This window comes from Vanrija pseudolonga, chromosome 1 (assembly GCF_020906515.1).
Source record: "Vanrija pseudolonga chromosome 1, complete sequence".
Taxonomy (NCBI): domain Eukaryota; kingdom Fungi; phylum Basidiomycota; class Tremellomycetes; order Trichosporonales; family Trichosporonaceae; genus Vanrija; species Vanrija pseudolonga.
Genome location: NC_085849.1, coordinates 192214 through 216030, shown reverse-complemented (window position 1 = coordinate 216030; position 23817 = coordinate 192214). Strand labels below are relative to the sequence as shown.

At 64.3% G+C, this 23817-nt stretch overlaps 12 protein-coding genes across 12 annotated transcripts; 6 read left to right on the top strand and 6 right to left on the bottom strand.

The window, feature by feature from the left end:
* Positions 1 to 1644: 1644 nt before the first annotated feature.
* Positions 1645 to 3986, top strand: FRO6 (Ferric reduction oxidase 6; the record flags this gene model as incomplete). The annotated part of the gene is made up of 2 exons (XM_062766521.1): positions 1645 to 1744; positions 1861 to 3986. 2 exons carry the CDS (start codon positions 1645 to 1647, stop codon positions 3984 to 3986), a joined length of 2226 nt encoding a protein of 741 aa, XP_062622505.1.
* A 632-nt stretch (positions 3987 to 4618) lies between these two features.
* On the top strand, positions 4619 to 5472 carry LOC62_01G000093 (uncharacterized protein; the record flags this gene model as incomplete). Its single annotated transcript, XM_062766520.1, has 4 exons — positions 4619 to 4817; positions 4855 to 5032; positions 5080 to 5185; positions 5221 to 5472. The coding sequence occupies 4 exons, from the start codon at positions 4619 to 4621 to the stop codon at positions 5470 to 5472; spliced, it is 735 nt and encodes a 244-aa protein (XP_062622504.1).
* Positions 5473 to 6268: 796 nt separating this feature from the next.
* LOC62_01G000092 (uncharacterized protein) lies at positions 6269 to 7927 on the top strand (the record flags this gene model as incomplete). Its single annotated transcript, XM_062766519.1, has 6 exons — positions 6269 to 6525; positions 6567 to 6725; positions 6765 to 6810; positions 6848 to 7187; positions 7225 to 7309; positions 7345 to 7927. 6 exons carry the CDS (start codon positions 6269 to 6271, stop codon positions 7748 to 7750), a joined length of 1293 nt encoding a protein of 430 aa, XP_062622503.1. The 3' UTR covers positions 7751 to 7927.
* A 150-nt stretch (positions 7928 to 8077) lies between these two features.
* LOC62_01G000091 (uncharacterized protein) lies at positions 8078 to 9979 on the top strand (the record flags this gene model as incomplete). The annotated part of the gene is made up of 2 exons (XM_062766518.1): positions 8078 to 8786; positions 9813 to 9979. The coding sequence occupies 2 exons, from the start codon at positions 8078 to 8080 to the stop codon at positions 9977 to 9979; spliced, it is 876 nt and encodes a 291-aa protein (XP_062622502.1).
* A 424-nt stretch (positions 9980 to 10403) lies between these two features.
* On the top strand, positions 10404 to 10806 carry LOC62_01G000090 (uncharacterized protein). The gene is made up of 2 exons (XM_062766517.1): positions 10404 to 10454; positions 10513 to 10806. The coding sequence occupies exons 1-2, from the start codon at positions 10433 to 10435 to the stop codon at positions 10671 to 10673; spliced, it is 183 nt and encodes a 60-aa protein (XP_062622501.1). The 5' UTR covers positions 10404 to 10432; the 3' UTR covers positions 10674 to 10806.
* On the bottom strand, positions 10783 to 12072 carry LOC62_01G000088 (uncharacterized protein; the record flags this gene model as incomplete). The annotated part of the gene is made up of 2 exons (XM_062766515.1): positions 10783 to 11966; positions 12005 to 12072. The coding sequence occupies 2 exons, from the start codon at positions 12070 to 12072 to the stop codon at positions 11351 to 11353; spliced, it is 684 nt and encodes a 227-aa protein (XP_062622499.1). The 3' UTR covers positions 10783 to 11350.
* Positions 10969 to 11210, top strand: LOC62_01G000089 (uncharacterized protein; the record flags this gene model as incomplete). Its single annotated transcript, XM_062766516.1, has 2 exons — positions 10969 to 10993; positions 11056 to 11210. The coding sequence occupies 2 exons, from the start codon at positions 10969 to 10971 to the stop codon at positions 11208 to 11210; spliced, it is 180 nt and encodes a 59-aa protein (XP_062622500.1).
* A 525-nt stretch (positions 12073 to 12597) lies between the features above and the next one.
* LOC62_01G000087 (uncharacterized protein) lies at positions 12598 to 13913 on the bottom strand (the record flags this gene model as incomplete). The annotated part of the gene is made up of 5 exons (XM_062766514.1): positions 13719 to 13913; positions 13529 to 13678; positions 13440 to 13485; positions 13000 to 13403; positions 12598 to 12964 (listed from the first exon to the last, which is right to left on the bottom strand). The coding sequence occupies exons 1-5, from the start codon at positions 13901 to 13903 to the stop codon at positions 12598 to 12600; spliced, it is 1152 nt and encodes a 383-aa protein (XP_062622498.1). The 5' UTR covers positions 13904 to 13913.
* Positions 13914 to 14117: 204 nt separating this feature from the next.
* On the bottom strand, positions 14118 to 16123 carry LOC62_01G000086 (uncharacterized protein). The gene is made up of 2 exons (XM_062766513.1): positions 15880 to 16123; positions 14118 to 15831 (listed from the first exon to the last, which is right to left on the bottom strand). Exons 1-2 carry the CDS (start codon positions 16098 to 16100, stop codon positions 14247 to 14249), a joined length of 1806 nt encoding a protein of 601 aa, XP_062622497.1. The 5' UTR covers positions 16101 to 16123; the 3' UTR covers positions 14118 to 14246.
* A 1363-nt stretch (positions 16124 to 17486) lies between these two features.
* Positions 17487 to 18360, bottom strand: MES6 (Putative methylesterase 6). The gene is made up of 2 exons (XM_062766512.1): positions 18082 to 18360; positions 17487 to 18031 (listed from the first exon to the last, which is right to left on the bottom strand). Exons 1-2 carry the CDS (start codon positions 18341 to 18343, stop codon positions 17598 to 17600), a joined length of 696 nt encoding a protein of 231 aa, XP_062622496.1. The 5' UTR covers positions 18344 to 18360; the 3' UTR covers positions 17487 to 17597.
* Positions 18361 to 18844: 484 nt separating this feature from the next.
* On the bottom strand, positions 18845 to 20852 carry str3_0 (Siderophore iron transporter 3; the record flags this gene model as incomplete). Its single annotated transcript, XM_062766511.1, has 4 exons — positions 18845 to 19672; positions 19728 to 19843; positions 19881 to 20695; positions 20728 to 20852. The coding sequence occupies 4 exons, from the start codon at positions 20850 to 20852 to the stop codon at positions 18845 to 18847; spliced, it is 1884 nt and encodes a 627-aa protein (XP_062622495.1).
* Positions 20853 to 21437: 585 nt separating this feature from the next.
* On the bottom strand, positions 21438 to 23353 carry LOC62_01G000083 (uncharacterized protein; the record flags this gene model as incomplete). The annotated part of the gene is made up of 3 exons (XM_062766510.1): positions 21438 to 22305; positions 22343 to 22828; positions 22875 to 23353. The coding sequence occupies 3 exons, from the start codon at positions 23351 to 23353 to the stop codon at positions 21438 to 21440; spliced, it is 1833 nt and encodes a 610-aa protein (XP_062622494.1).
* Positions 23354 to 23817: the final 464 nt, after the last annotated feature.

Sequence of the window (23817 nt, the reverse complement as noted above, 5' to 3'; positions counted from 1 at the left end):
TGAAACAGTCCAGTGTATCCGAGTCCCGCAGCACGACGTCGAACAGATGTACAAGGGGCTTCCCGCTGCTGCTGCTGGCGAGGGAGGGTTGTTTTTCCGTGTGCTCGCTCGCTCAGTATAAGTAGCCATGCCCACCTTCACGAGCCAGTACCGCCGGCGCCAACTCGGGCATGTGTAATGCTCCTGCTGCTGTTCGGCCATGCACCACCCTGTGTTAACCTGTTTCAACTGCCTCCCAACGCCACGTTACGGCAGGCCACGGGATGCGGCTCGCTCATCTTCGGATGGAACGTGTTCCAGGGCGAGATGGATCAACTTGGTGATAAGAGCGTGTCGGATGGAACGGCGGTGGCGGAGTGTGGGCAGGCATGCTGGGATGCTGCCGGTGCTACTCGGGTCGGATTCGAAACGGGCCGACCAGGTCTGGCTAGGCTGTACAGGATGCTGCTGCTGCTGGAGGGAGTACATGCATGCATGCTGCTGCCGTCGGAGTGGTGGCTGCACGATGCTTGCTCGCTTGAGCTTGCTTGTGTAAGAATGGGATCTGGGGGGGGGGGGGGGGGGGGCGCGAAGACGAGCGCGACGACAACAATAGCTGCTGCATCGATGGCGGCGAGGCGAGGACAAACAACGTCGAGGACACGCTGTTCACCTCGCACGCACCCTCGCGCCTCGAGGACAAGGAGCGTGGTCGCCGCGCACCCAAGGCGTGTCCTTGCAATTCCCACAATGCAAGCGCAATGCACCATGCACAATGCACAATGACTCTCACACTCGCCCATCCAAAGTCCCGCTGTCGGAGGTATAGAGCAGAGCAGATCCCCTCATAGTGCGGCCCGACTCGCCCCCGAACCCACCGACACAGGGAACAGGAACAAGAGTCTACCCGTCTTGCTAACATGTCAAGAGGCAGCAGCAGCAGCACTGATACAGTGTACAGGCAGCTCGGCAGGTCTAGGTACCGAGTCACTGACCATCTGACAGCCAGCAGGATACAGGTCCACTAGCACTGGCGTCATATCTCATGCGGCGACTACCTGGCCGATAACGGCAACACGCGCGTACCTGAGCACTGGTATCATCCCTTCAGACGGCATCGGAGGCCGGTCAGCAAGTATCAGGCTGAGACATGTGCTTTGGAGCGCGCTCAGGGAGGGCGGCCAGGCATTGCAGCCACCGAAGAGGATGCGTGCTTCAAGTATGCACTACTGACTACTTGACCCGGCATTGGAATCCACCTACCCAGCGCAGTCAACGACAAGCAGCCCGAGACAACGCAGGCAATGTCCCGCCTGGGCCCAACGTACGGCGCCTGCGAGCGTGCAGCAGGCCGCTGCGCCCAGGGCGAGGAGCGCGCCGAGCACTTGGCGTCTTGGGCACCAGTTCTGGTTCGCGACAAACAATGTACGCGAATCTAAGTATATAGCATCATCACTGACGGGGCAAGAGTCATGTTCTGCAGCTTATTGTCATTGTTCTCTGCGTGTGCCTTGGGCTGAAGGGGGGTACATCAGCTCGTCGTCGTCGCAATCACCTTCACACTCGTTCACGCAATCCACCACACTCGTTCACCACCACACCACTCGACTCGACACGACCACCACCCCCGCACCACCTCAACCACACCCACCCTCCCACGCCGCCATGGTCCACATCGCCGGCCCCGTCCTCGACGGCAAGATCCTCCCACCAGAAGGCATCAAGGCATGGCATGTGCACGAGAAGCTGCAGGACAAGTTGACGAGTGAGTGAGCTGGTTGGCGGGCGTCGTGCGTGCCGTGCCAGGCGGTGTGGCACGCCGCCGTGTCGTGCCTTGCCTTGCCTTACGCCACCAACAACACCCACTGACAACACCTCCAGTCGTCGTCGTCAACTGGGGCATTGCGGCCTCGGTCCTCCTCGTGGCCGGGCTGATGGTGCTCGAGTTCCCGCGCTTCAGCATACGCCTGTACGCCTCGCTGCCTCAATACCGCATCGTGCGCAAGCGGCGGCCGGCGCACGCCCAGTCGACGACGTCGGAGGCCTGGATCGAGTTTGACCGCGAGCTGCCGCCAACCCCTGCGCTGCCGTCGTCCGGCGGCGACCTGTTCCGCGGGTGGCGGCTGAAGAGCGCTGCGCCGACGGCGCACGGCGCGCGCGCCATCGCCACGACCGAGCCATACCCCGACGCCAAGCCCCCCGCGCGTCTGCAGCCCCGCTTCCACAACCTCGGATACTATGCCCCCCTGTCCAAGCTCCTGCCGTCGCCGTTCCAGAGCCGCGTCGGGCTCGGGCAGCTGTGGCTCATGGTCGCGTTCGGCGCCATCTCGCTCGTCATCTGCATCTACCGCTCCGACCTGTCCGTTCCGACGGCCGCCAAGAACTGGACTGGCTGGGACTTGAACCGCACCGGGCTGGTATGCACCGCCTTCATCCCCGTCGCCGTCGCGCTCGGCGTGCGTGGTAACCTCGTCGGCTTGGCCATCGGCAAGGGCTACGAGCGCATCAAGGTCATGCACAAGTGGGTCGGGCGCGTCACTGTCCTCATCGCCTCGGTCCACTCGCTGCTCTTCGTCCACAAGTGGATCATGGACGGCACGTTCATCAAGAACTCGTCGAGCCACTCCGGCATCACGGGCTACGTGGCGTGGCTCGCCATGCTGCTCATGTTCTTCACGTCCCTCCCGTGGTTCCGCAAGCGGTGGCACGGGCTCTTCAAGTTCTTCCACGTCGTCGGCATTCTGTCGCTTGTCATGGTCGGCTTGCACGTTGCCGGCGCCATGCCATGGGTCGCGTCCGCGATCGCGCTGTACGGGCTCTCGATCCTCATCTCGCTCTTCAAGATGCGCTATACCAAGGCCTACCTCGTCGCGCTGAAGGACTGCCAGATGACTCTCGTCTCCATGCCACACATCACGACGGGGTGGCGCGCAGGCCAGCATGTCCGCGTGCGTGTGCCGGCCCTCGGCGTGCGCAACTTCCTCCACTCGCACCCGTTCACTATCGCCTCGGCGCCCGACACGGCCGGCCTCGTCCTCCTCTGTGCCGCGGCGGGCGACTGGACAAAGGAGCTGCGCGCGCTTGCACAGACAGGCGACAGTGAGGACAAGTCGGACGTCGGGACGTACAAGCACGACGTGGGCATCCTCATCGAGGGGCCGTACGGCGGGCCGGGCAACACCCTTCCGGCGAGCTTTACGTCTATCGTGCTGTTCGCCGGCGGCTCAGGTCTCTCCTATGCAATGGGCATGGCGCACGACCTCGTCGAGCGCAGCCGTACCGGCGCGATCGCGGCGCGCACCATCGACCTGGTCTGGACAGTCCGCGCAGAGGGCACCGCGCGCCCGCTCATCCCGACGCTGGCCGCGCTCGTCGACGACGCACAAGCATGGGAGGAGAAGATCCTGCGCGAGGTGTCCCGCGGCGCGCAGCATACCGTCCGCGCGCCGGCGCTCCGGATCCACGTCTACGTCACGCGTGCGGACGGCGAGCTGACGCTCGTCCCGCGGAGATTCGCGCCGTCGTCGCCGCTCATCTCGCCGCTCCCTTCGCCAATGTTCCCTCCAGGCCGCGGTGGCCTTGCGAGCGTCAGCAGCTCAATGTCAGACCTGACGCTCATCAACAACGCGTCAGTGAAGAACCTGACGCCCAAGCCGCACGCCCCGACGTCAAGCTACTTCTCGTCTGCGCGCCCCTCTCTCAGCACGAGCAGGCCAAGCTTGTCCGTCGCGACGGACGACTCGCCCGAGCCCATCGTGGACGGCGTCAAGTCGACGCTGAAAGCGAGCAAGGGCAGACCAAACGTCGCGTCTATCGTGGCCGACGTGACAGACGAAGCGATCACGCGGCAGGGCCGCGAGCTGAGCGCCTCGACCGGCGTCTTCGTCGCTGCGTGCGGGCCTGCGCCGCTCGTCGACGACGCGCGCGAGGCGTGCCGGAGCTTGCCGGCTTGGAAGCGCCATGCCGTCGGCGGCGTGGATTACGAGGCTGAGTTCTTCGGATTCTAGGGCGCGCAAGCAGCGCAGCAGTAGCATTTAGATTATTGGACTTTCACGACACCCGGACTATGGGCACGACGGACACTACGACATTAGTATTAGAGTTATACATTCCATTTGCATGCGGGGAGGGCGTGGTTTGGGCGTTTAACTGACTGCGTGACTCGAGGCAGGCGTTGACTGAACTTTCTGGTGAGCCGGGATCTGGGTGTCGCTCGCTTTTCTGCCACACTTGTATGGGTGTCAGTCTGCCATCTCAGTCTGGCTCTACACTTCATTCTTCGTATCCAGAGCTGTCCTTTGTACAGTGTAGACCATACAGTGCTGTACTGGGATCTTCCTTGCTCAGACGGTACAAAGCAGTACCGAGTCGAGTTAAGCAGCGCAAACAATACCACCATACCATCTTCAAGCAACAGTCCAAACAATGACATCCGCGCACAAGGGTGCGATAGCGTTCTGATCACAGTAACATGTGTTTCTTCGACAGCAAAGATGTCTGATGGGCCATCACTCTCCGCCCTCTGTCAACAATGCCACCAGTTCTACCTATCCTGACCGCTGCACAGCAGCCTACATATTAACAGTCACGAGTCTCTCTTTATCTCGTCTTCACCTCACCACTCATCCAGCTCACCGCAATGGACCAGAACCAGCAGCAGTTCCACACCTACTACCCCCCGACGAAGCTCTCGGCCATGTCCTTCCGCTACGGCGGCGACGTGCTCAACCTCGTGTCGGCGCGCCACCCCACCATTGTGGCGCTGGCCAACCGGTACATGGCGACCGAATTCGCCGATAAGCCCGAGACGTGCTACGCGCTCGTGGCGAACGTGAACTGTAAGCTGTGCGTTTGCGGGGGGTACGCTGACGCCAGTCACCTGCGCCGCATGCGACAGCGTGTGCGCTTTCGTCGTCGCCTCCAACCCCGAGTGGGACGAGAAGGACGCCCACCACCGCAAGACGGTACGCGACCTCGTCGCCAAGGCGCGCGCGTCGGACGACCCCAAGCTCTGTATCCCAGTCAAGGGGCGATACCTCCTCGCTGCAGTACAGTACGTTCTTACACAGGAAGCATGCGAGTCACGCTGACCCCAACTAGGTGCCACCGCTGTATCACGAAGACCTTCTTCGGTCGGTGCCACCTCACCGTGGAGCGTTTCTCCGGCGTCGAGATGACGCAGGACGCGCACAAGGAGCTGATGAAGGTGGGTCAAGGGCACAGGGGCAGAGCTAAGAGCAGAACCTCATCACCGTGTCCGAGTTCATGGCGCAGCTTTCCGCCACCAACGCAAACCGCGAGCCCGACGCCAACGGCCTCGACACGGCAGGCCGCGCGCTCGCCGCCGTCAACCAGATCGTCGACTGCGCGCGCGTCAAGGGCGCCGAGGCGCATACCCAGCGTGAGCCTGGGTCACGCGTGCCGGACATGTTTCGTCATCTTGGCGACTGGTTCTGTCGCCCCTCGGGCTCGGGCTCGGGCTCTCGCCGTTGAGGAGGAGAGGTGATGGGGCTGAGCGGGGCCGGTCAACCGTCCGCCGTGGCCCCAAGTAGAGTGGTTGTAGCCCCACCTTGTTGCATGTATCGCGTTTGAGTAACAAATGGTCGGATATGGCAGATGTGATCTGGGTGCAGGCAGAAAAGCAGGCCGGCCGGTGATCAGGAAGGAAGAGGGCGAGGGTATGAGTCTGCGAGCAGCTTTTCCCCGTCCTGTCCAACTTCTGACTCTTGTCATGTCAGACACTCCCTGCCAGGTATCACTTGGAGAGCTGCACCCAACCCCCGTCAAGAGTGCGCTGGAGCAGCATATCATGAGCACCAATGTGGCTGCAGCATCAGCAGCAGCACAGCGCTGATCTCTGCCACGTCAACTGCTTCGCCACGCCACGACGGCGCCACTTTCGATCGGCTGATAAGTTACCTGCCTCGCACGACGAACGACTCCACCTTCGTACGACTGACTGCCTCGGCTCATGGACGGTGGGACGTCGATGCATGTCGATTGCCAACTGCGCCGCCGTATGCAAGCAGCTACCTCCAGCGCCAGCCACCAACCTCGCACTAGCTCTGTGCGTTGACCCCCACTGCAGCATGCGATGCAGCGGGGACCTGGACACGGCACACGCAGGCACCGTGTCTCACGTCCCCCCACCATCCCCACCATTTCAAACGTCACACGCTCGTTCGTGGTCGTCATTGAAGTCGCCGCTTCCGATGCCGAAACAGGTTAAATAGCGAGCTATCGCTTCGCGACGTGGTCTATTCACTCTCATTCCCCCACAATACAAACCATGGGCAATATCCTCACTGTCCGCCGCGCGCTCTACTTTGTCATCGCCGTGCTGCTGTACGGCACGCTTGGGGTCGCCGCTGCGCTGGTGCACAAATGGCGGCTGAGTGGCACGATCGTCTTCTACCGGCGGCCGTATGGGAACGGCAGCTTGATCGGGATACCAGAGCGCATGAGCACGCAGACGCGGTACCACCTCGGCCCGAGCATCGCGGTGCTCGTGTGGACTGTGCTCTCGTCGCTCTACCTCATTGGATTGTGCGTCGCGCCACGGATGTGCGCCTTCTGACAGTGTACAGCTACCTCGCGCCCGTGTCGCCCAGCCTCGGGCTCGAGATCGGCACGCTTGGCACGCTGTTCGTCCAAGGCGTGATCAGCTTGGGCTACCTCACGACCTACTGGCGCGTGTTCGGCGACACGTCCAAGGAGGGCGTGTGGGTGAATCAAGGCCAGAAGAAGTGAGGGCCGCGTGTGAATGATGCCAGCGCTGACTCCAGCGTCGGCATCGCGACCCTCGTCCTCGGCTGGGTCACTGTCGCTCTGGTAAGTACGTGCGCCGGCACCGCTGACCCGACGCCAGATCGGCTCGCTCGTCCGCGTGCTGTACATCTACGGCTACGTGCAGCGGGATGTCCTCAAGGCCGAGGAGGTGTGGCCCCGCACGCTCATCGACATTGTCGAGGCGACACGGGAGCCCACCTCCCCCGTGGACGAGTACGAGCGCCTCATCCCCGAGCGCGAGCGGGAGCCGGAGGCCGCCGAGCCATCCGGCCTCGCGGCCGTCTTCTCGCCCAACGCGCTCCGTATCCTCGCGTACGCCGTCGTCGGGCTCACTGCCGCCGCGACGCTCGGGCTCGACGCCGCCCTCGTCCACTGGTTCGCCAAGGACGGCGGCTTCAACTACACGCCGCACTTCCCTCGTGAGTTACCCCGGCCCATGGGCGCTGATGATGCCAGCCTCGGACGGCAGCCACGAGTTCACCCCGGGCGGCCCGATCGCCGTGCTCGTCTTCGCGGCGGTCACCACGCTGTTCATACTCATGTAAGCCCGCCCCAGTGTCACGGAGCTGACCCCAGCCGGCCCCGCCTCACGCTCAACATCGGCCTCGAATCGTCGGCGATCTTCATCCTCACCGCCCTCGGCATCACCAACATGTCCGTGCTGAGCACCTACTGGCCCCTGTTCAACCCGTACCAGCGGGGGGCGCTCACGGGCGTCGGCATCGCGACCCTCATTGTCGGCTGGATCGCGGCCGGCGCACTGCTCTTCCTCCTCGTGCTGGAGCTGCTCGTCGTCCTGCGCTCGGTGAGGGGCGGCGTTGGGGGCGTCTGGAACGCGACGTTCACCGAGCTCGTGCGCGGCAAGACGCTCTGGTGGGTCTACGTGCCAGAGGAACACCCGTCGTGGTATGCCCAGCTGTCGGGTGTTGCCGCCGAGCGAGAGGCAGAGGCGAGCGGAAGTGGCGAGGTGCGAGCTGAGTAAGGTACGAGCAGTTCGTCATGGCGCTGGACGCCGAAGAGGCCGAGAAGTGATTGCCCGGGCGCCGCGGACAACCAACCAACGCCAGACAATAGGTGTGGCCGTGGTGGCGGTGGGCACCGCGTCGTGTGTGCGTGCACATGCACATACGACGCGGTGATCAATGTACTGTTGTTGTTCGGGTCAGCCATTGTTGTTGCGTGCGAGGTGTTCCGGGCTGCACACGAGCAGAACGAGCAGGTGCATAAGAGGTGCAGTGGGTACGAGTTGGCAGACACCCATCCCAACCTCGTCCATTATACTCATCCCACTCATCCTACTCATCCAACGATGCCACCAGTGCGAACTCCCAAGGCCAAGGCCTCAAAGCCACCCGCACGACCGTCCAAGGCCAAGGCCAAGGACCCAAAGCCACCAGCACAACCTCCGAAGGCCAAGGCCTCCAAGCGCGCGACCGCGACCACGCCCCGCGGGCCAACGGGCACGCCGCCGCCGCTCGGTCTCCAGCCACCACGCACCCCGCCTCCACCAGCGCGGCTCGTGACCGTGCTCGACCGGCTGCCGTTCTCCGACATCCTGCCCGTGCGGCTGGAGACGGGGCGCGAGTATCCAAACGTCTACGCCCTCGTCCTGCCGCCACAAATAACCGACCACCTCCTGTCGGGGCTGTACGACGACAAGCGGGCGTACGTCCGCCAGTCGATCCTGGGCAAGCGCGTCTTGCTCGAGGCCGGCCTGCGGGCGCACTGGAACCCGGGCACGATGGTGCTCGTCACCCGCGGCCCGGCGACAGGCGAGCTCCGCCTCATGCTCCCCGTCATCCAGTACGACGGCCTGCCAGAGCACGAGGTGCTCGCGATCCTCGGCGGCGCGCTGGCGGTTGCAGAGCATCGCGCACGCTGGTCCAAGTGGTCCTCGTGCCCGGCCAAGCGGCTCGACGTCATCCGCACCATCATGGAGGTGTTCACTGTCCCGACGCTCGGCGACGCGCTCTTCCGCCGCGTGGTTGATGTGTGGCTCGAGGCTGGCGGACGCGAAGGTGAGTGCCGCGCCGCGGTGGCGTGGTGGTGGCGCGTGGCGCTGATCTGCAGTTACGGCGTGGCCGCCCCGCCGGCGGGCACCAGCGAGGACGCGCAACTCGTCCAGTCCACCTCGAGCAAGGCGACCAGCAACCCCTCCGCAGGGCACTCCTCGGGCGGCCACCACCCGCCCAACTACTCCCTTGCCTCGTCACGCACGAGCCAGCCCCCCTCGAACGAGTCCATCACCAGCCGTTCCGCCAGTCATCCCACCACCACCCAGATCTCAGCCGATCAACCCCCAGCCCGCCGCCACCCAGCCCACCACTGCACAGAGGACGAGCCCAGCACCATAGACCGCACTACCACCCAGCCAACCACTATAGAGCGCATCACGATAGAGCCAGCACATGCATTTCTGAACACCGCATTGTGGTCGTGTGCACTTTTGGCACCATTGTTCGTACTTGCAACGCGCGTTTGACGCGTGACAGACATCCAGTCGCGGCAGTGCGACGGTGGACACGAAACGCCACAATGCCACCGACAAGGAACGTGTCTGGCGTCTGTTGTTTCCACGAGCCTTTGTCAGCCGTCTTCGACCATTGTGTTCTTCGCACCACGCGATGTAGAGCATACTGCTTGTTGTCCTCCATGTCGGTGCTCGCCGCACATGCGCCACTGACTATGCACGCACGCTTGGTCCGGAACAAGCGCGAGGAGCCCCACCGGCATGCCACGGCATGTCGTGCCGCCACCCGGGTGCCACCTCCACAGACGCGCCAACAACGTGCGCTTCGAGCAAGCACGCATTCGTGTCTCATTCCGCTCCCACACTAGGTCATGTTGCCAGGAGAGGCAAGCCATGTTCCGAGGAGGGAGCTACGGGACGGGAGCGGGTGGTTGGAAAGCATCTTCATAACGCGACGCGGCGCGCTGGAGTTCTTGACTCCTCCCACTTCCTCACAACAACAACAACCCAACAATGGCCCCCACCGACTCGCACCGTGAGTTCTTGCTGTTCTGTGCTACTGACTGACGACCAGAACCCCAGCTCACCGACGAGGAGACGCGCATCGTGCGCGACGCGGGCGGCTGGACGGCCTTCTCGCGCTCGTACGGCCTCGACCCCACCGACCCCGAGGACAACGACGAGGCGTACGCCATCGTGCAGGAGCTCGCTGCGCGCGGCGACGACGAGGACGACGACTAGGGGCGGGCAAGGCAGAAGGAGGGAAGCAGAGAATAGGATGACAGAGAGCTAGTCGAGTCGATGCAACGCGCTTAGTGATGGGGACGCAGGGCAACGGTGGCACGGAAGCATGTGGCAGTGGCGACGACGCGGCCCTTCTTGCCGATCACGTCTGGCTCCGTCACGAGCCATATATTGGCGTCAGCCACTGGGCGGCGGCCCATGACGCGTCGACGTGCTGGGTGCCTCGCCGCGGGCCACGTTGCACGAGGACGCTACGCACAGGCAGAAGTACATATGTCGGGTCGGGTTGGGGACAAGGCCGACTGGGGTGGGTGGGTGTGCCTGCCTGCCAGGGTGGTGGCCAAACAGTGATGTCACTGGCGCGTCGGCGCGATATAACCGACCTGCAACTGATGTTCTCAACCCACCACCACCACCACCACCTCCTTCTCCCCAAAGTCTGTCTCGACCATGCCTGCGTCCGACGGTCTTCGTGCGTGCGCGACGTATTCCGGCGCCTGATGACTGACTGACTGACTGACCCGCACCAGAACCCCAGCTCTCGGCGGAAGAACGCGCAATCGTCAAGTCGTACGGCGGGTGGACGGCCTTCTGTATTGCGTTCGGCCTCAAGCCGTGGAATAGCGACGAGAACGACGAGGCAAAGGCGATCGTGCAGCAGCTTGCGCGCAACGACGACGACGAGCAGTAGCAACAGGGTTTCACAGCGCGGCGCGTGCAGCAGCTTGCTAGGATGCAAGCGCACCCTGCGCCATCGACCACCTCTCCGACGTCACTTGGCCGATACCGAAGCAGCGCCAACCATGCGAACCGTTCTCTCGTCACTGTTGCTTCTCTTCGCGTCCGGCTCCCCACTGACAAGCGTTGACCCCAGTGCTGATACGGCTCGCGCAGTTGTCCACCTCGGCGGGGCCGGGGTGCATAAATGCCGATGTTGTCGTCCGTTGCCCAAGTCCCAGCAACAACAACAACAACCGCCCACGCCAATGCCGCCCGCCTCCGAAGTCCCGAGTCAGTACACCGCGTCGCCTGCGACACCGCGCCCTCATTGAGCGACTGATGGCCACCCCCAGCACCCGACCTCTCCGCCGCGGCCGAGGAGTTCCTAATGCGCTATGGCGGCTGGGAAGCCTTCTGCCGCTACTACGCGCTCAACCCGTTCATCCGAGAAGAGTACCGCGACGCGGTCCAGATGCTCGCCATCGTAATGGACCGCAACACGGCCTGAGTGAGGCGGCGACACAACACAACCTCCGCGCCCCTGTCGGCCTTCATGTGTACATAGTATATCGGTGCGGCATGCTCTCTGTAGACCCGTGTACGTGTCTTCACCCTACTCATCCCGCCGGCACACGTACCCGGCACCAACTAACGCCCCGCAAGGCCAAAGTGGTGGTGGCTACGGCGGCGCCCGTGCTCGTCCTTGTCCTTGCCCGCGTCCTTGTCGGCGCCCGTACCAGCCTCTGCACCAGCCCCGCCGCCCATACCGCGCTCCGGCACGGCGTCAGCCGGCGCGCTCGCGCTGGCGCCGCCACCCATCTCGCGGTCCGCCGCAAAACTCTGCACGCCCGACGAGTCCGAGCTGGCTGCGCCACCGCCGAGCGCGCGCTCCTCGGGCTCGTAGCCCGCCTCTGCGCGGCTCGCGCCGCCGCCCATCGATGCGTGCGGGAGCGGCGGCGGGCCGGCGGGGTCGTATGCGCTGCTGTCGGCTTGGGCCGAGGTGTCGCGCTGCGCGGTGTCGTACTGAGCCGGGTTACCGTTGATGTCGCGAGTGCTGTCGCCCTTTCTGTTGTCGTTGGTGGCGGCAGCGTCGCCGCCCTGCCGCTTCCGGCCGGCCCGCTTGTCCGCCTTGCGCTTGGCCATCGCCTCGTCGTCCGAGCTGGACGCCGAGTCCGAGCTCGAGTGCGCACCGGGCTTGCGCTCGCGCCCCGCGCACCCCTCGCACTTGCACTTGCCGACCTTGCACGTGCACGCGCCGTGGCACCTGGGTTGGGGTGAGTGGGGGAACAGACAAGGGCTTACGGGCAGGTGGGGCCGCGCTCTTCGGCCTTGCACTTGCAGCTTGAGAAGAGGTGCTTGACTGTCTCCATTGTGAGGTCGGGGGAATTGGGAGGGTTGGGTGAGGGAGGCAAGACGAGCGAGAGGCTGCTTCATATACGTTTCAGTGAGTGCCCGTCCGACTGGAACGGGCTTCGGGTCGCCTTGATGTCATGTTGGCACCGCCGCGTCAGTCTCAGAGGGCACATTTGCGTCATGTTGTGTGAGGGCAGGCGGGGGCAAGGGCGGGGGCGAGGGCGAGGGCATGAGTGACGAGCAGTCAGTCGGCAGCGCCGCGCACCCCCTCGTCATGAGCGGATCGGCTCGGCTACCACCCTGGCTCGGGACCGGCTCACGGGCCACAGAGTGCAAGTCAGACCCAATCGCGATGAACCCGCGGACTCTTTGGTGGCACATGAGCGCCCCGTATGTCCATACATTCTTCGCGGCCTCACGCTCTCGGCGACGTACAACCGCCACCCACGCTATCGTCAGCGTGCGCGCCTATCCTGTTTCTGCAGCTTCGTCGTTCCCCCGGCGCCCGTCACTGTCCACGCCTTGAACTGGCCTCCGCGCCCTCACGCGGCCGCCTCGCGCTCCGCGGCGACGCTCGATAGCTGGGCGTACCACGACGGCCGCTCCTCCGGGGCGTACACCCACCACAGGCTGCGACCGTGCACGAGCTCCGTGAACGTCGCCGCACCGACGCCCTCGACGCCCTCCCGCACCGAGCGGAGGATGACGAGCCCTTCGAGCACGAGGAGGAACAGCAGCGTGCCTGCCGCTTCCCAGCCCAAGACGAGCGTCGCGGTGCCCACGCCCAGGTGGTACGGGTTGATCAGGGGCCAGTAGGCGCTGAGGATGGACATGGAGGTGATCCCTAGCGCCGTCAGGATGGCGTTGGCGAGCGCCTCGTTGCGGATTTTGAGCGCGAGACCGGGTCGGCTGAGATCAGCTCTGCTGCAGGGGCCAAGACGTACACTGCCACATAGGCCGTCGTGAGCACCGCGAAGACGAGCACAGACACGGGCCCGCGCAGGTCGAACCGGTCGCCATACCAGCTGTCGGGGGTGTGGCCGCCGCGCTGGCGGAACCAGTGCACGAGGGCGGCGTCGACGCCGATCGTCGCCGCGGCCGTGAGCCCGATGACCGCGTACGCGAGGGTACGGAGCGCGCCGGGCGAGAACAGGCCCGACGGCTCGTCGGCGTCGGGCTCGCGCTCGCGCTCGGGGATGAGCCGCGCGTACTCGTCCACCGGGGAGCGGGCGGCGTGCGCGTGCTCCGCGACAATGTCCACCAGGCGGCGGTCCCACACCTCCTTGTCGGCGCTGGCGCGGGACCGCACCCGGCCGTAGGCGTACAGTGTGAGGATGAGCACGGCGATCTGGCCTCGTCAGCGGCGCACGCCAGGCGGCCATACCAGTGCGATGCTGATCCAGCCGAGCACGATGGTTGCAATGCCGAGCCTTGCGTGAGATCAGCGCTGCCAGTGTGCATATCTGCATGTACCTTTCATACGCGCCGCCCGACCGCTCGGCCGTGCCGCACGCAGTGAGCTTGTAGCGGGTGTAATACCCGACGGAGAAGACGCCCGAGAGGAACAAGGCGCCGAGGGCGCGGATCTCGACCCAGAGGCTAGGCGACACGGGCGAGAAGTAGCTGGCGTATGTCAGCGATCAGAGGCAAAGTGGAGACATACAATCCAATAAGGTAGAGCGACGAGGCGACGGGCCACACGACCACGGCGACGCGCTCCCACACGAAGATCGCCTCGCCCCAACCGAACCGCCAGAGGTGCAGCGCGGCGGCGGCGACGCCGAGCGTGCCGTACAGCAGCACGGCGATGGCGACGTAGAGCGCGCGGCGAGCAGCTAGGACGCCCATTGTCGTGGTGATGTGTGGGGAGTGACGGGTCGGAGAGTAGCGCGCTCGGTATTTATGACGCGGGATGCCGCGCTTCTGTGGGGAAGACGCATGTGACTAGGCAGTGGCGTCATGAGGCGGTGGCGGTGGTGGCATTGTTTCAACAGCCGCGGCATCCACAAGCGGCATTGACACGCAGCAGCAAGTCCACGCTCACGCAGGACCCAGACCGCGATGCAAGACTAGACTTCATTCACGGCTACGTTACTATTGTACATTACACAGTCGAGGGAGGCAATTACGGCTGAGATTAAAGACTTAGGTGGCGGGTCTAGGGGTGTCACAATGTATACGCGGCGGTGGCCTACTTGGCACCGTTGACGCGGGTGGCGGGGGGGGCCTCCTCGATCTGGTTGAGACGCGAGCCGGCGACCATGCCCATGCCGACCATGCCGCCGGACTGGTATGCCTCGAGCGGCGCAAACACCGTGCGTGAACCATAGGCGCGGGTACGTTCGACCTCGACGCGGCTCTGGGCGAGGGAGCGGGCAAACTCGTCGCGGATCTCGGCGTCGATCGAGGCCTGCACGCGCACAGCCTGCGCCTGCGCCTCGGCGCGCACCTTGATGGCCTTGGCGTCGGCCTCGGCCTGGATGAGCGCGCTTTCGGCGCGGGCGCGCGCAGCCTGGATCGTGTTCTGCGCGTCCGTCTCGGCCGTCGCGCGCTTCATGGCGTTCTGCAGCTCGAGGACCTTGGCGTCACCCTCCTGCTTCCTCCGCTTGTTGGCGTTCTCGCGGTCGAGGTTGGCCGACTCGACCTGTGCCTCGAGCGCGCGGGTGGTCAGACTGTCGAGCTTGGCGGCAATCTCGCCCTTGAAGCGGCGGTCGATGATGGCCAGGTCCTCGAGCTTGATGCCGTACTCCCACGCAACGACCTTGAGCTCGTCGATCGCCTGCATGCGGACGGCGGAGACGAAGATCGCGCCGGCAGAGTCGTCCTCGGCGTGCTCGGCGATCTCGACGTCGGGGGCAGCGTTACGCGTGCGCGCCATGGCCGAGTAGTCGAGGTGCGCGACAATCTGGGTGAGGATCGAGCGAGTCTTGTCCTGCAGCGCGTCGAACGGCGTAGGGTAGCCGTGGCGCGCGAGCTGGAGGGGGTGGATAAGCTGGTAGCGGAGGTAGATGCGAAGCCAGACGGGCACCTGGTCGCGCGTGTACAGGTTGTCGCACTGGAGCTCCTGCTGGACCTCGCCCTTGGTGAAGAAGCCGCGGATGGTGACGTTTGCTGCCGTGAGGTAGTGCTGGCCGGCGCCGAGCTCGAACAGCTCCTCCTTGCGCTGGAGGATGGCGACGTTGTTGGCAGGGATGTCGACAAACGTGGCCGCGACGTACTGGTCGCCCTTGCCGGGGAACTTGACGACCTGGGTGTGGCCGAGCACCTGGCCCGAGTAGCGGTCCTTGACCTCGTCGCGGAGATGGGTCTGGTCGACGAGGCCGAGGACACGGTATGCACCGCTCGTGGCCATGGCGACGAAGCCTCCGTCCGACACGACGAACACGCGCATCTGTGGGTCGACACACACTGCGGCCTGGTTCTGCGACACCTGGACGACGGTGAGACCCAGCTTGGAGAGGTACGGGTCCGGCACCATCAGGCTGCCCTCCGTCTTGAGGGGCGGGAAGTTGGTGGCAATGTCGTACGTGCCGTGCCAGGTGCATCCGATCCAGTTGGCGAGCGGAAGACCGGGGTAGCGGCCAGGCTCGAGGATGAGCTTGGGGCCCGAGGCGTACTCGTACAGGCCGAACGAGCCGGGGTTGACCTCGCGCCCGACGACCTGGTGGGGCCGCTTGTCCGAGATGATGCCGGTGTGGCCCTTGTTCTTGAGCTCGGTGTTGAGGTCGTGCAGCGCCTGCGCGACGCCGCCCTTGCCGATCTTGACGAGGAGGTCGCTGCAGGCGTCAGGGCCGTCGCCACTGGCTGTCAGTCGTGTCACTTACCGCTTCTCATCGAGGTATGACGACGTGTCGACAAAGGGGAGGTTCTCGGCGCGCAATGCCTCGGGGACGCCGCCGCGCTGAGGCCTGGGCGGGAGAAGGAATGGCTTGGACGAGCTCGAGCCCGAGGCCTGCTTGCCGAGGGCGTAGCCCTGGTCGTTGGCCCCGATGACTGTCGCGCCGTCGAGATGGTCGCCGTTGTTAGAGGGGGGTGAGTGGCTCATGGTGTGTGTGGAGTAGTTGCTGGAAGTGTTGGTGATGGATCAGAAGCATCGCGATGTTATGAGGGGTATTTATACGCGCTCGGTCGACGTGAGTCAATGTCGGTCCGGTCAGCAGATCCAGATCTGGCTGGTTCCAAGTCTGCGCACAGCGCGCCGCACAGCATCTTGTCGGACGTGAGCGAATGACAAAAGAGCGCATCGACGACGACGGCAAAGGAGGAGGAGGGAGGGAGTGGCGAGCAGCAGAGCATTCCAACGCCAAGCATGCCTGTGCAACCACAAGACCTTACTGATACGGCCGAGGAGGAGGGGGTACTATCCGGCGGACGAGGTAGGTCGTGACAGGCACGCACCGGGGTGCACGGGGATCCCGTCCCTCGGCGAGGAGGGGGCCCACCGTCACGGCGCGGCAACGGGGGGCGGCATGACGTCGTCGGCGTCGTCGCTGTCGGCGTCGGCGCCGAGCTTGATGGTGGTGTGGGCGATGGATGCTGTGCCCGTTGTTGGTTGTTTCAGTCGGCTTGGTCGGCAAGTCGGCAACATCGTCTGCAAGGGAGGGCGGGTACCTGGGATTCTTGGCACGGCGGGGGGCTCCTCGGCAAGCAACCCCCCTGCACGTCGTCCACATGCACACGTTCCTGTCTTCTTGGCACGCAGGATGCAGGATACATATGCACTGCTTGCTGATATCTTTGACTCGAGGCAAGCAAGCACGTTGTCCGATGTCATCGGAGTGTGTGGCGCGGCATCCCAGGAGGTGGCGGGGTGGCGCGTGGGCCCTCCGACACGCGCACAGCATCCCGGTCCCTGGCCGCGTCAAGGTCCTGAAGATCCACTGCCTGCATGCCGACAATGTCGACGTCATGCCCCGCGATATCTTTGTCTTATCCGTTAGTAGTTGATCCAGCAGCAGAGTTGACCCAGTAGTTGACCCGGTTGGTCGTGAATAGACGGAACGCGGTGCACGGCAGGCGGGTGAATGCGGGCGAGGGGGGTCAGGTGACCGACTCGCCACGCCAGGTCGGTCAAGCGACTACCTGGAGGAGACAAGGCCAGCAGACACGCGGGCTGACATACCTCCATGCTCACTGCCGGCGGAGCCGTAGGTGACCGGAAACAGCATCACCCGTACAGCAGGGAGGGCGAGCGTACAGGCTAACCCCTCACGACCGGCTGTGGCGCCACGACCGAGATACTGCAGGCAGTCGTAAATCGCGCAAGGCGCTGCAGCATTGCGACTTGGCCGGGATAACGGGCAGTGACGGCACCAGATACTGTCGGGCTGCCCGCCGAGGACTGACCGGTTTCCGACTGCAGAACCCAAGCGTCTCCCTCGTGCCAATGGCCTCGGGGTTCGACCTCGTTTCTCCCCCAGTAAGCTGGTAGTCATCGCCGACTCGTGCATGTGCTTGGCTTTCTGACTTTCTCACGTGGCTGTCAACGAGCCCAACGACCGTCCTATCAAAGTCCCTGCGGCCAGAGTTTCGATGGCCGGCACTAAATGGCCCCCGCAGCCTCAAGGATGAGCGCTGCCACCTCCTTCGGCTTGCTGGCAAGGCTGGCATGGCTCGCATCCAGCTTGATGACCTTACGCGGCTGGATGCGGGCGCTCATGAACTGTTGGTTTTCCGGGTTGATCATGTGGTCCGCCGTCGAGATCTGGTACCACGACGGCTTGGTCTTCCACGCCGGGTTGCTAATGGCCTCGCCGAACGTGCTCGCGAGGGGCGCCTTCTGCGTGATGGCCATGGCAAAGCCGTCGTCCTTGGTCAGGTCCTGCGCGAACGACTCGTGGAAGAGCTCGCGCTTGACCCACAGGTAGCCTGCGGCGTCGGGGGCGAGGTTCGCCGCGGCGGACGGGGGACGGGCCTGCGTCAGCCCGCCGGGGGACTCGCCTGCGTCGGGCGCAAAGGCCGCGATGTACACCAGGCCTGGTCGGTTGTCAGCTGGGGTACAAGCAGCACGCACACAGCACACCCACCCTTCACAGCCTTGTGGTTCCCCGCTTCCGTGATAACAGCCCCGCCGTACGAGTGGCCCACGAGCAGCACGTCTCCCTCGGTATTGTCGAGCTCTTGCCGGATACGTCCCGCATCGTCGGCCAGCGAGGTGAGAGGTACATCGATGGCACGGAGGTTGTTGTACCCGTACCCCGCGGCGCGGAGCTCGAGGATGACCTTGTTCCAGTGCGCTGCGCCGCCCCAGAAGCCGTGGACGAGGATGATGGTCGGTTTGGGGGCCATTGTGGTGTTGAGGTGGGCGTGAGGGTGAAGAGCGCGACGAGGCGAAGCGAGCTGAACCATATATCCCTGTGTGTGGCCAGGACGGTGGGAACTCGATAACGGCAGTCGTCATGCGCACGCGTCATGGCTGCAACAACATTCCGCAAGTGTAATGAAATGCGCAGGGTGCCCACTGCGGGCTGGGAAGTAGGTGCATACCTCAATCGCTCCACTGCTGTTCACGCCCTACACGGTGAGTTTGTTCAAGAGGTGGGCAGTCGTGATCGTAGAGCTCGTAGTGCGTGGCACTTGGAACATGACCAACTCGTTTCTCCTTCCCAGCTACCCGACCATGGATCTCGTTGCCGTCACGGAACATAGGCACCCAAGCATCTGGGCCCAGCACAGCCGGCCATAAGGTTTGCAAGAAAGGGAGGTTGCCGCAATGTGGCGCAACTGTGCGGCGTCCCAGGCCCAGCCGAGCGCCACGAACAGTGCATCCGGCCGCTACCTCTACTCTATCTACCTCGTGGCACGCTCCTGCTCAATCTCGCGGCGCAGCTTCGCCTCGAGCTCCTCAGCCCTGCGGCGCACCTGCTCCTCGTCGACCTCGTCCTTGTCCCTGATCCGCACAATCTTGTCCGTCTCGACCGTGTTGTGCGCCTCTCCGAGGTGAAACTCGCGGGTGAGCAGGCCTGCGACCAGCGCGAGAACCGACACGACAAGCGCGCCGAGGTGGAGGCCCCAAAAGGCGTCGGTGTACGCCTTGATCACGAGGTCGTGCGGCTCTGCCGCGCGCGCAGTCACGATGGACCCGAAGATCTTGGCGAGCTCCGCTTTGCTGTGCGTGTCGCCGAGGTACTTTGCGAGATATTTCGGCACCTCGCGGTTCCACACCTCTGCCGAGATGGCGCTGGCGATCGACCCGCCGAGCTTGGTCCACAGCGAGAGGATGGCCATCGCGAGCGCCATGTCGGCGTGCGGCACCGAGCCCTGGGACGCGACCTGCGTGCTCGTGACGGTGATGGCGCCGCCCATCGCGATGATGATGCGCGACATGACGAGCACGACGTCGGACTGGTTGCCGTTGACTGCCAGGAACGCAATGCCCTCGCCCAGCACGCGCAGACACAGGCCACTGATCTGGAGCAGCTTGTACCGGTGCGTGTACCGCAGGATCAGGCCTGCAAACACAGCAAACCCGCACAATCCCACAGTCATCGTGTTTGTGAAGTACGTGTAGTTCTTGTCGCTCCAGTGCGGCTTGATGATGTACACCCACGAATCGTAGTACGCCGAGACGAGGAAGCCGGAGAAGTAGTACAGGAAGTCGATGGCGATGCAGCAGAGCTAGGAGGAGCGTTAGCGACTACTCCGGCTGGCGCGCGATTGTCTTTCTACTCACGAAGGTGCGGTTCATGACGCGGCGCGGCATAATGGGATGGCTCGCAAACCTAAACTCCCACACGATGAACGCGATGAAGAGCACGCCGCCAACAACGAGGAGCGCGATGAGCGAGGCTTTCGTCAGCTGAGCCCCCACAGGTGTGGCACTCACGATTCTTGTACCCGCCCTTTGCGGTCGTCTTGAGCGTCGCCGGCGCAAGCAGCCCCGCGAACGAGAAGCCGATGAGCAGCAGGCCAAGCCCGTCGATCCGGACCCAGTAGTACACGACTGTCTCCCACAAGCTCCGGTTCGGCGGCTCCATCTGCTCGAGCACGTGGCGGCGGGCGTAGCTGCTCGACGCGAGGCTCAGCGCGCCGAGCTGCTTGGCCTTGTGCCCGCCCCAGAAGAGGATGAGCACCGTGGGGAGGAGGGACACGGGGACGAGAATGGCAAACATGCCGTATCCCCATCTCCAGCCGTTCTGGCTCAATGCGCCAATACCTTGCGTGATATACCCGGCAACAAAGGCGTTCACCACGAACGGCAGCGACGTGGCCGCGCTCACCGCGCCGCGCCACTGCAGGGAGGTGATGTCGGCGACGAGGATATCCTGTACCCGCGAGATACCCGTCTGGCCGAGCGTGTACACTGCGCGTCCGGCCACCACGGTGGTGATGTTCGGCGCGGCGGCGACCATGATGTACCCGACCGTGTAGAGCACGAGCGCGGCGGCCAGGGCGAACGGGCGCGAGAGCAGGTCGGCGAGCTTGGCGATGAATGGCTGCGCGACGGCGCTCATGATGCCCGTGATGACTGCGATCGTGCCCACGATAGTGTGTTTCCCAAACGCGCTGGTCGCGAAAGCCTGGTACGTCGACGTCGTGCTCTGGCTCAGCGCGTACACGTACGCGATCAGCCCGATGCTGAACCACAGGAGAACCAGTTTCCACCCGCGGCCGAAGACGTAGTCTGGGGGTGTTAGGAGGCTGGGGGGTGGGACGTGGGGGGAGGCTCACACAGCGCTTCGATCTTGGTCACGCCCATGCCCTGCTCGTATTCCTCCATCTGGGCCTTGGACTTGTCCTCGTCCGAGAGCTCGGACGGCGGGCGCGCCTTTTCGGGGTCGGCGGTGGCGGGGTTCATCGTGGGTGGGGGGTGAGTTGGTGAGGAAGGAGGGGCTCGGCACGTAAGTACTTATGCACAACTCCTTCCTGTTGTTGTGGCACAGACACCGCAAAGTTTTCATGTCCTTGGCACACACACGCCGCGCTATCTGATAAACCGCCTCGTGTCGGCCGACGAGGTGCGTATCTGATACTGGCGTAGCGAGGGCATGGCCTCATATGCCGGCGTACGAGCACGCCAAGCGCGTCTTTCGGCCACGCACAGGCATTACCCATTGGGCATGCAGTCGTTTCGGACGACGAACAGGCACATGCTAAGCACCTCGTGCTTGTGAGCGACCTCCTCGGTCGCCCAAGTAAGAGACACCGACTAATATCAGGGTTTGGCGGGTTGTTGCCGAGCTTTGGCTGTTGCCACTCTGCCACGCTCAAGCCGAGCAACCCGAGATTGTTGGTGATTAGACTTGTCGGCTGCGTGGTTGGCTGTGCTGTCGGCCGGTTGGCCGGCCACGATCCGCAAGCAAGCATATACAGTGTACATTCTGGTTCCTGATACCCCCAATCAGGCAGACAGCTACGGAACGACACCACCCGCTCGCCCCTCCTACTCGTTCGCCCAGCGCGGGTCATATGTCGGGGGCACGCTCTCGGCCGGTGGCTGCGCCGCTGGGGCAGGCACGCGCCCGGCGTCCTGCTCGACATTGACTACTGGCTGCTGCTGCTGCTGAGGCGGCGCGTAGCGCGCCTTGCCGCCCTGGCTCGACGTGGTCGGGGTGACAGGGCTGTGGCTGCTCGACGACTGGGACGGGGGGTACTGACCCTGGGAGTGGGAGAAGGACGACGGCGCAGAGGGCAGAGGCCGGCCGTAACCCTCGCCATGGTGGTCGCTGAACGCATGCCCCACGCTGCCGGCCGCAAGCGCGGCTTTCGTCTGCGACGCGAGCGCCGGCGTGGTCGTGTACCCCTCTACCGGGCTCGACGGGGACGACGAGTACGTGTGCGGCGGGGTCGGGCGGGTGAGGTACGAGTTTGGCGCATTGGGGGGAGGCAGCGGCGTGACGCCGCCGTTGCTGCCGGGCAGGCTGTGCGCGCTGCCGCCGTACCCGCTGCCAGCGTACGATCCCATATGGTGTGCGCTGACGACGGGGTCGAGCGGCTCGATCTCAAACTCCGAGTTGGCCGACTCGCGCCGCTTCGGGTCCAGCAGCGTGCCGACCACGCGCTTCTTGCCCGTGTTGCGGGCGCTGTTGCGCCGCTTGCGCAGGCACCACCAGAGGAGGACGCCGGCGAGGATGAGCGCCACTGCGCCGCCGGCAGCCCCGCCCGCGATTGCGCCGACGTTGGTGCTCGACTTGCCCGAGCCGTTGTTGTTGCTCCCCGAGCCACTGCCGTGGCCATTGCCACTGCCGCCGCCGCTGCCGGTGCTGTTGCCGCCCGACGTGCTGCCTTGGCCTGGCAATCCGCCGGTTCCACTGTCTGTCAGTCTGAGCCACACATCGCCGCACTCACCCCACACCCGCGACGAACTGCGCCGACGTCGTGTCAAAGTACGTGACGGTTTCGCTCGTGCCCGAGGGCAAGAAGTCGACCGTCACCTTGTACTGCTGTGTCGGGTCGATGGACGCGAACCACAGGATCTCGGGGAAGCCGAGCCACGGCGACTGCGCCGTGAGGGTCAAGCTGGCCGGCCCGAACGGCGGCGACGGGTCCAGCGTGACTCTGTACTTGTCGTAGTTGTACCCCACCGGCCCGCGGAGTGTCATCAAGCTTGTGTTGGCGGGCACGGCGAACGACAACCAGGCGGTGGAGAAGTGCGTCGAGAGGCGCGGGTACTGGACCACGCTGTCGGCCGTCGAGTCGGGCGTCACGATGGTCTGCGACACGCTGCTCATGATCTGCCAGTCCTGCTGCGAGCTGAGCGTAATGTTCGAGTTCATGAGGTAGGCCTTGGGCGTGTCCTCATACATGAGCATGGAGGTGTTGGACGCTCGGGCCCTGTGGTGGTCAGCCATGATTGTTTGCGTTTTCCTTTCGCACTCACCCCTCGCCCCCGATGGCGGTCGTGATGACCACGCTCTTGAGCGTGAGCGAGCTGCCTGACGCGAGTGCGAGCTTAACAGTATGGTAAGCATAGTCGAGGCCGCCGATGCCCGCGAGGCTGGTGTTGACCACCTGCGACAGGGTGGTGGTAGTCGCCGCCCCGGAGTCGACCTGCAAGCTGACCCCGCCATCCGCCGAGCCAAAGAACCACACGCCGGTGCCGACAAAGCTGAGGCTCACGCTCGAGCCGACCTCGGTGGCAGTGTGCATGCTGACGCCGTTGCCGAAGCGCGTGTCGTTGCTGACCCACGTCGACCAGTTGGACTGGGTCCAGCTCGCGTTCCATGCCCCCGCGTTGGTGTACGTGAGCATCGGGGACATGTCGCTGATGGTAAAGTTGTGCTCGGTGAGGGCGGCGGCGCGCGCGAGTCCGACGGCCGCGAGCCCGGCGCCAGCGAGGGCAGCGAAGGATGTGCGCATCGCGCTGAAGAGTCAAAGGAGTGTGGTGAAGAAACGAAGGTGTGCCGAGTCGAGTCGAGCTGAAGACGGCGCTAGTGGTCGTGATCGATCGAGCTGGATGTGCGTGCCGCGCTCGAGCTCGTTGCCGCCGAGTAAGTAGAGAAAGTCGAAGAACACGACGAACACGACAAACGCGTCGATGTCAAAGCAAAGCAAAGACGAACCTCGCGCCGACGCGAGATCTCGAGATCTTACGCACAGATGGGCACGAGTGAGCGCAGGCCGCCCCGACCCCGTTCACTCCTTCTCCATGTCTGTCAGTCCCCCGTTCTCTTGCGGCCATCCAAAACAAGGTATGGTTAATATTCCATGTCCCTGGGCCGACGCGCCGCGAGGCGCCGGGTGCGACGCGAGGAGGCCGCGCGGATATGACTGGCTGGGCCCTGGGCTCCGGTCAGTGGGCTCAGTGAGTGGGTCCTGATGAG

Excerpts from the sequence above, each read along its gene's own strand:
- LOC62_01G000086 (XM_062766513.1), bottom strand. The coding sequence starts at position 16,100 with ATGAGCCACTCACCCCCCTCTAACAACGGCGACCATCTCGACGGCGCG. Across the intron at positions 15,832-15,879 it reads TCATACCTCGATGAGAAGCG|CGACCTCCTCGTCAAGATCG; the intron begins GTAAGTGACACG and ends TGACGCCTGCAG.
- MES6 (XM_062766512.1), bottom strand. The coding sequence starts at position 18,343 with ATGGCCCCCAAACCGACCATCATCCTCGTCCACGGCTTCTGGGGCGGC. Across the intron at positions 18,032-18,081 it reads GAACCACAAGGCTGTGAAGG|GCCTGGTGTACATCGCGGCC; the intron begins GTGGGTGTGCTG and ends ACAACCGACCAG.
- LOC62_01G000090 (XM_062766517.1), top strand. The coding sequence starts at position 10,433 with ATGCCTGCGTCCGACGGTCTTC. Across the intron at positions 10,455-10,512 it reads GCCTGCGTCCGACGGTCTTC|AACCCCAGCTCTCGGCGGAA; the intron begins GTGCGTGCGCGA and ends GACCCGCACCAG.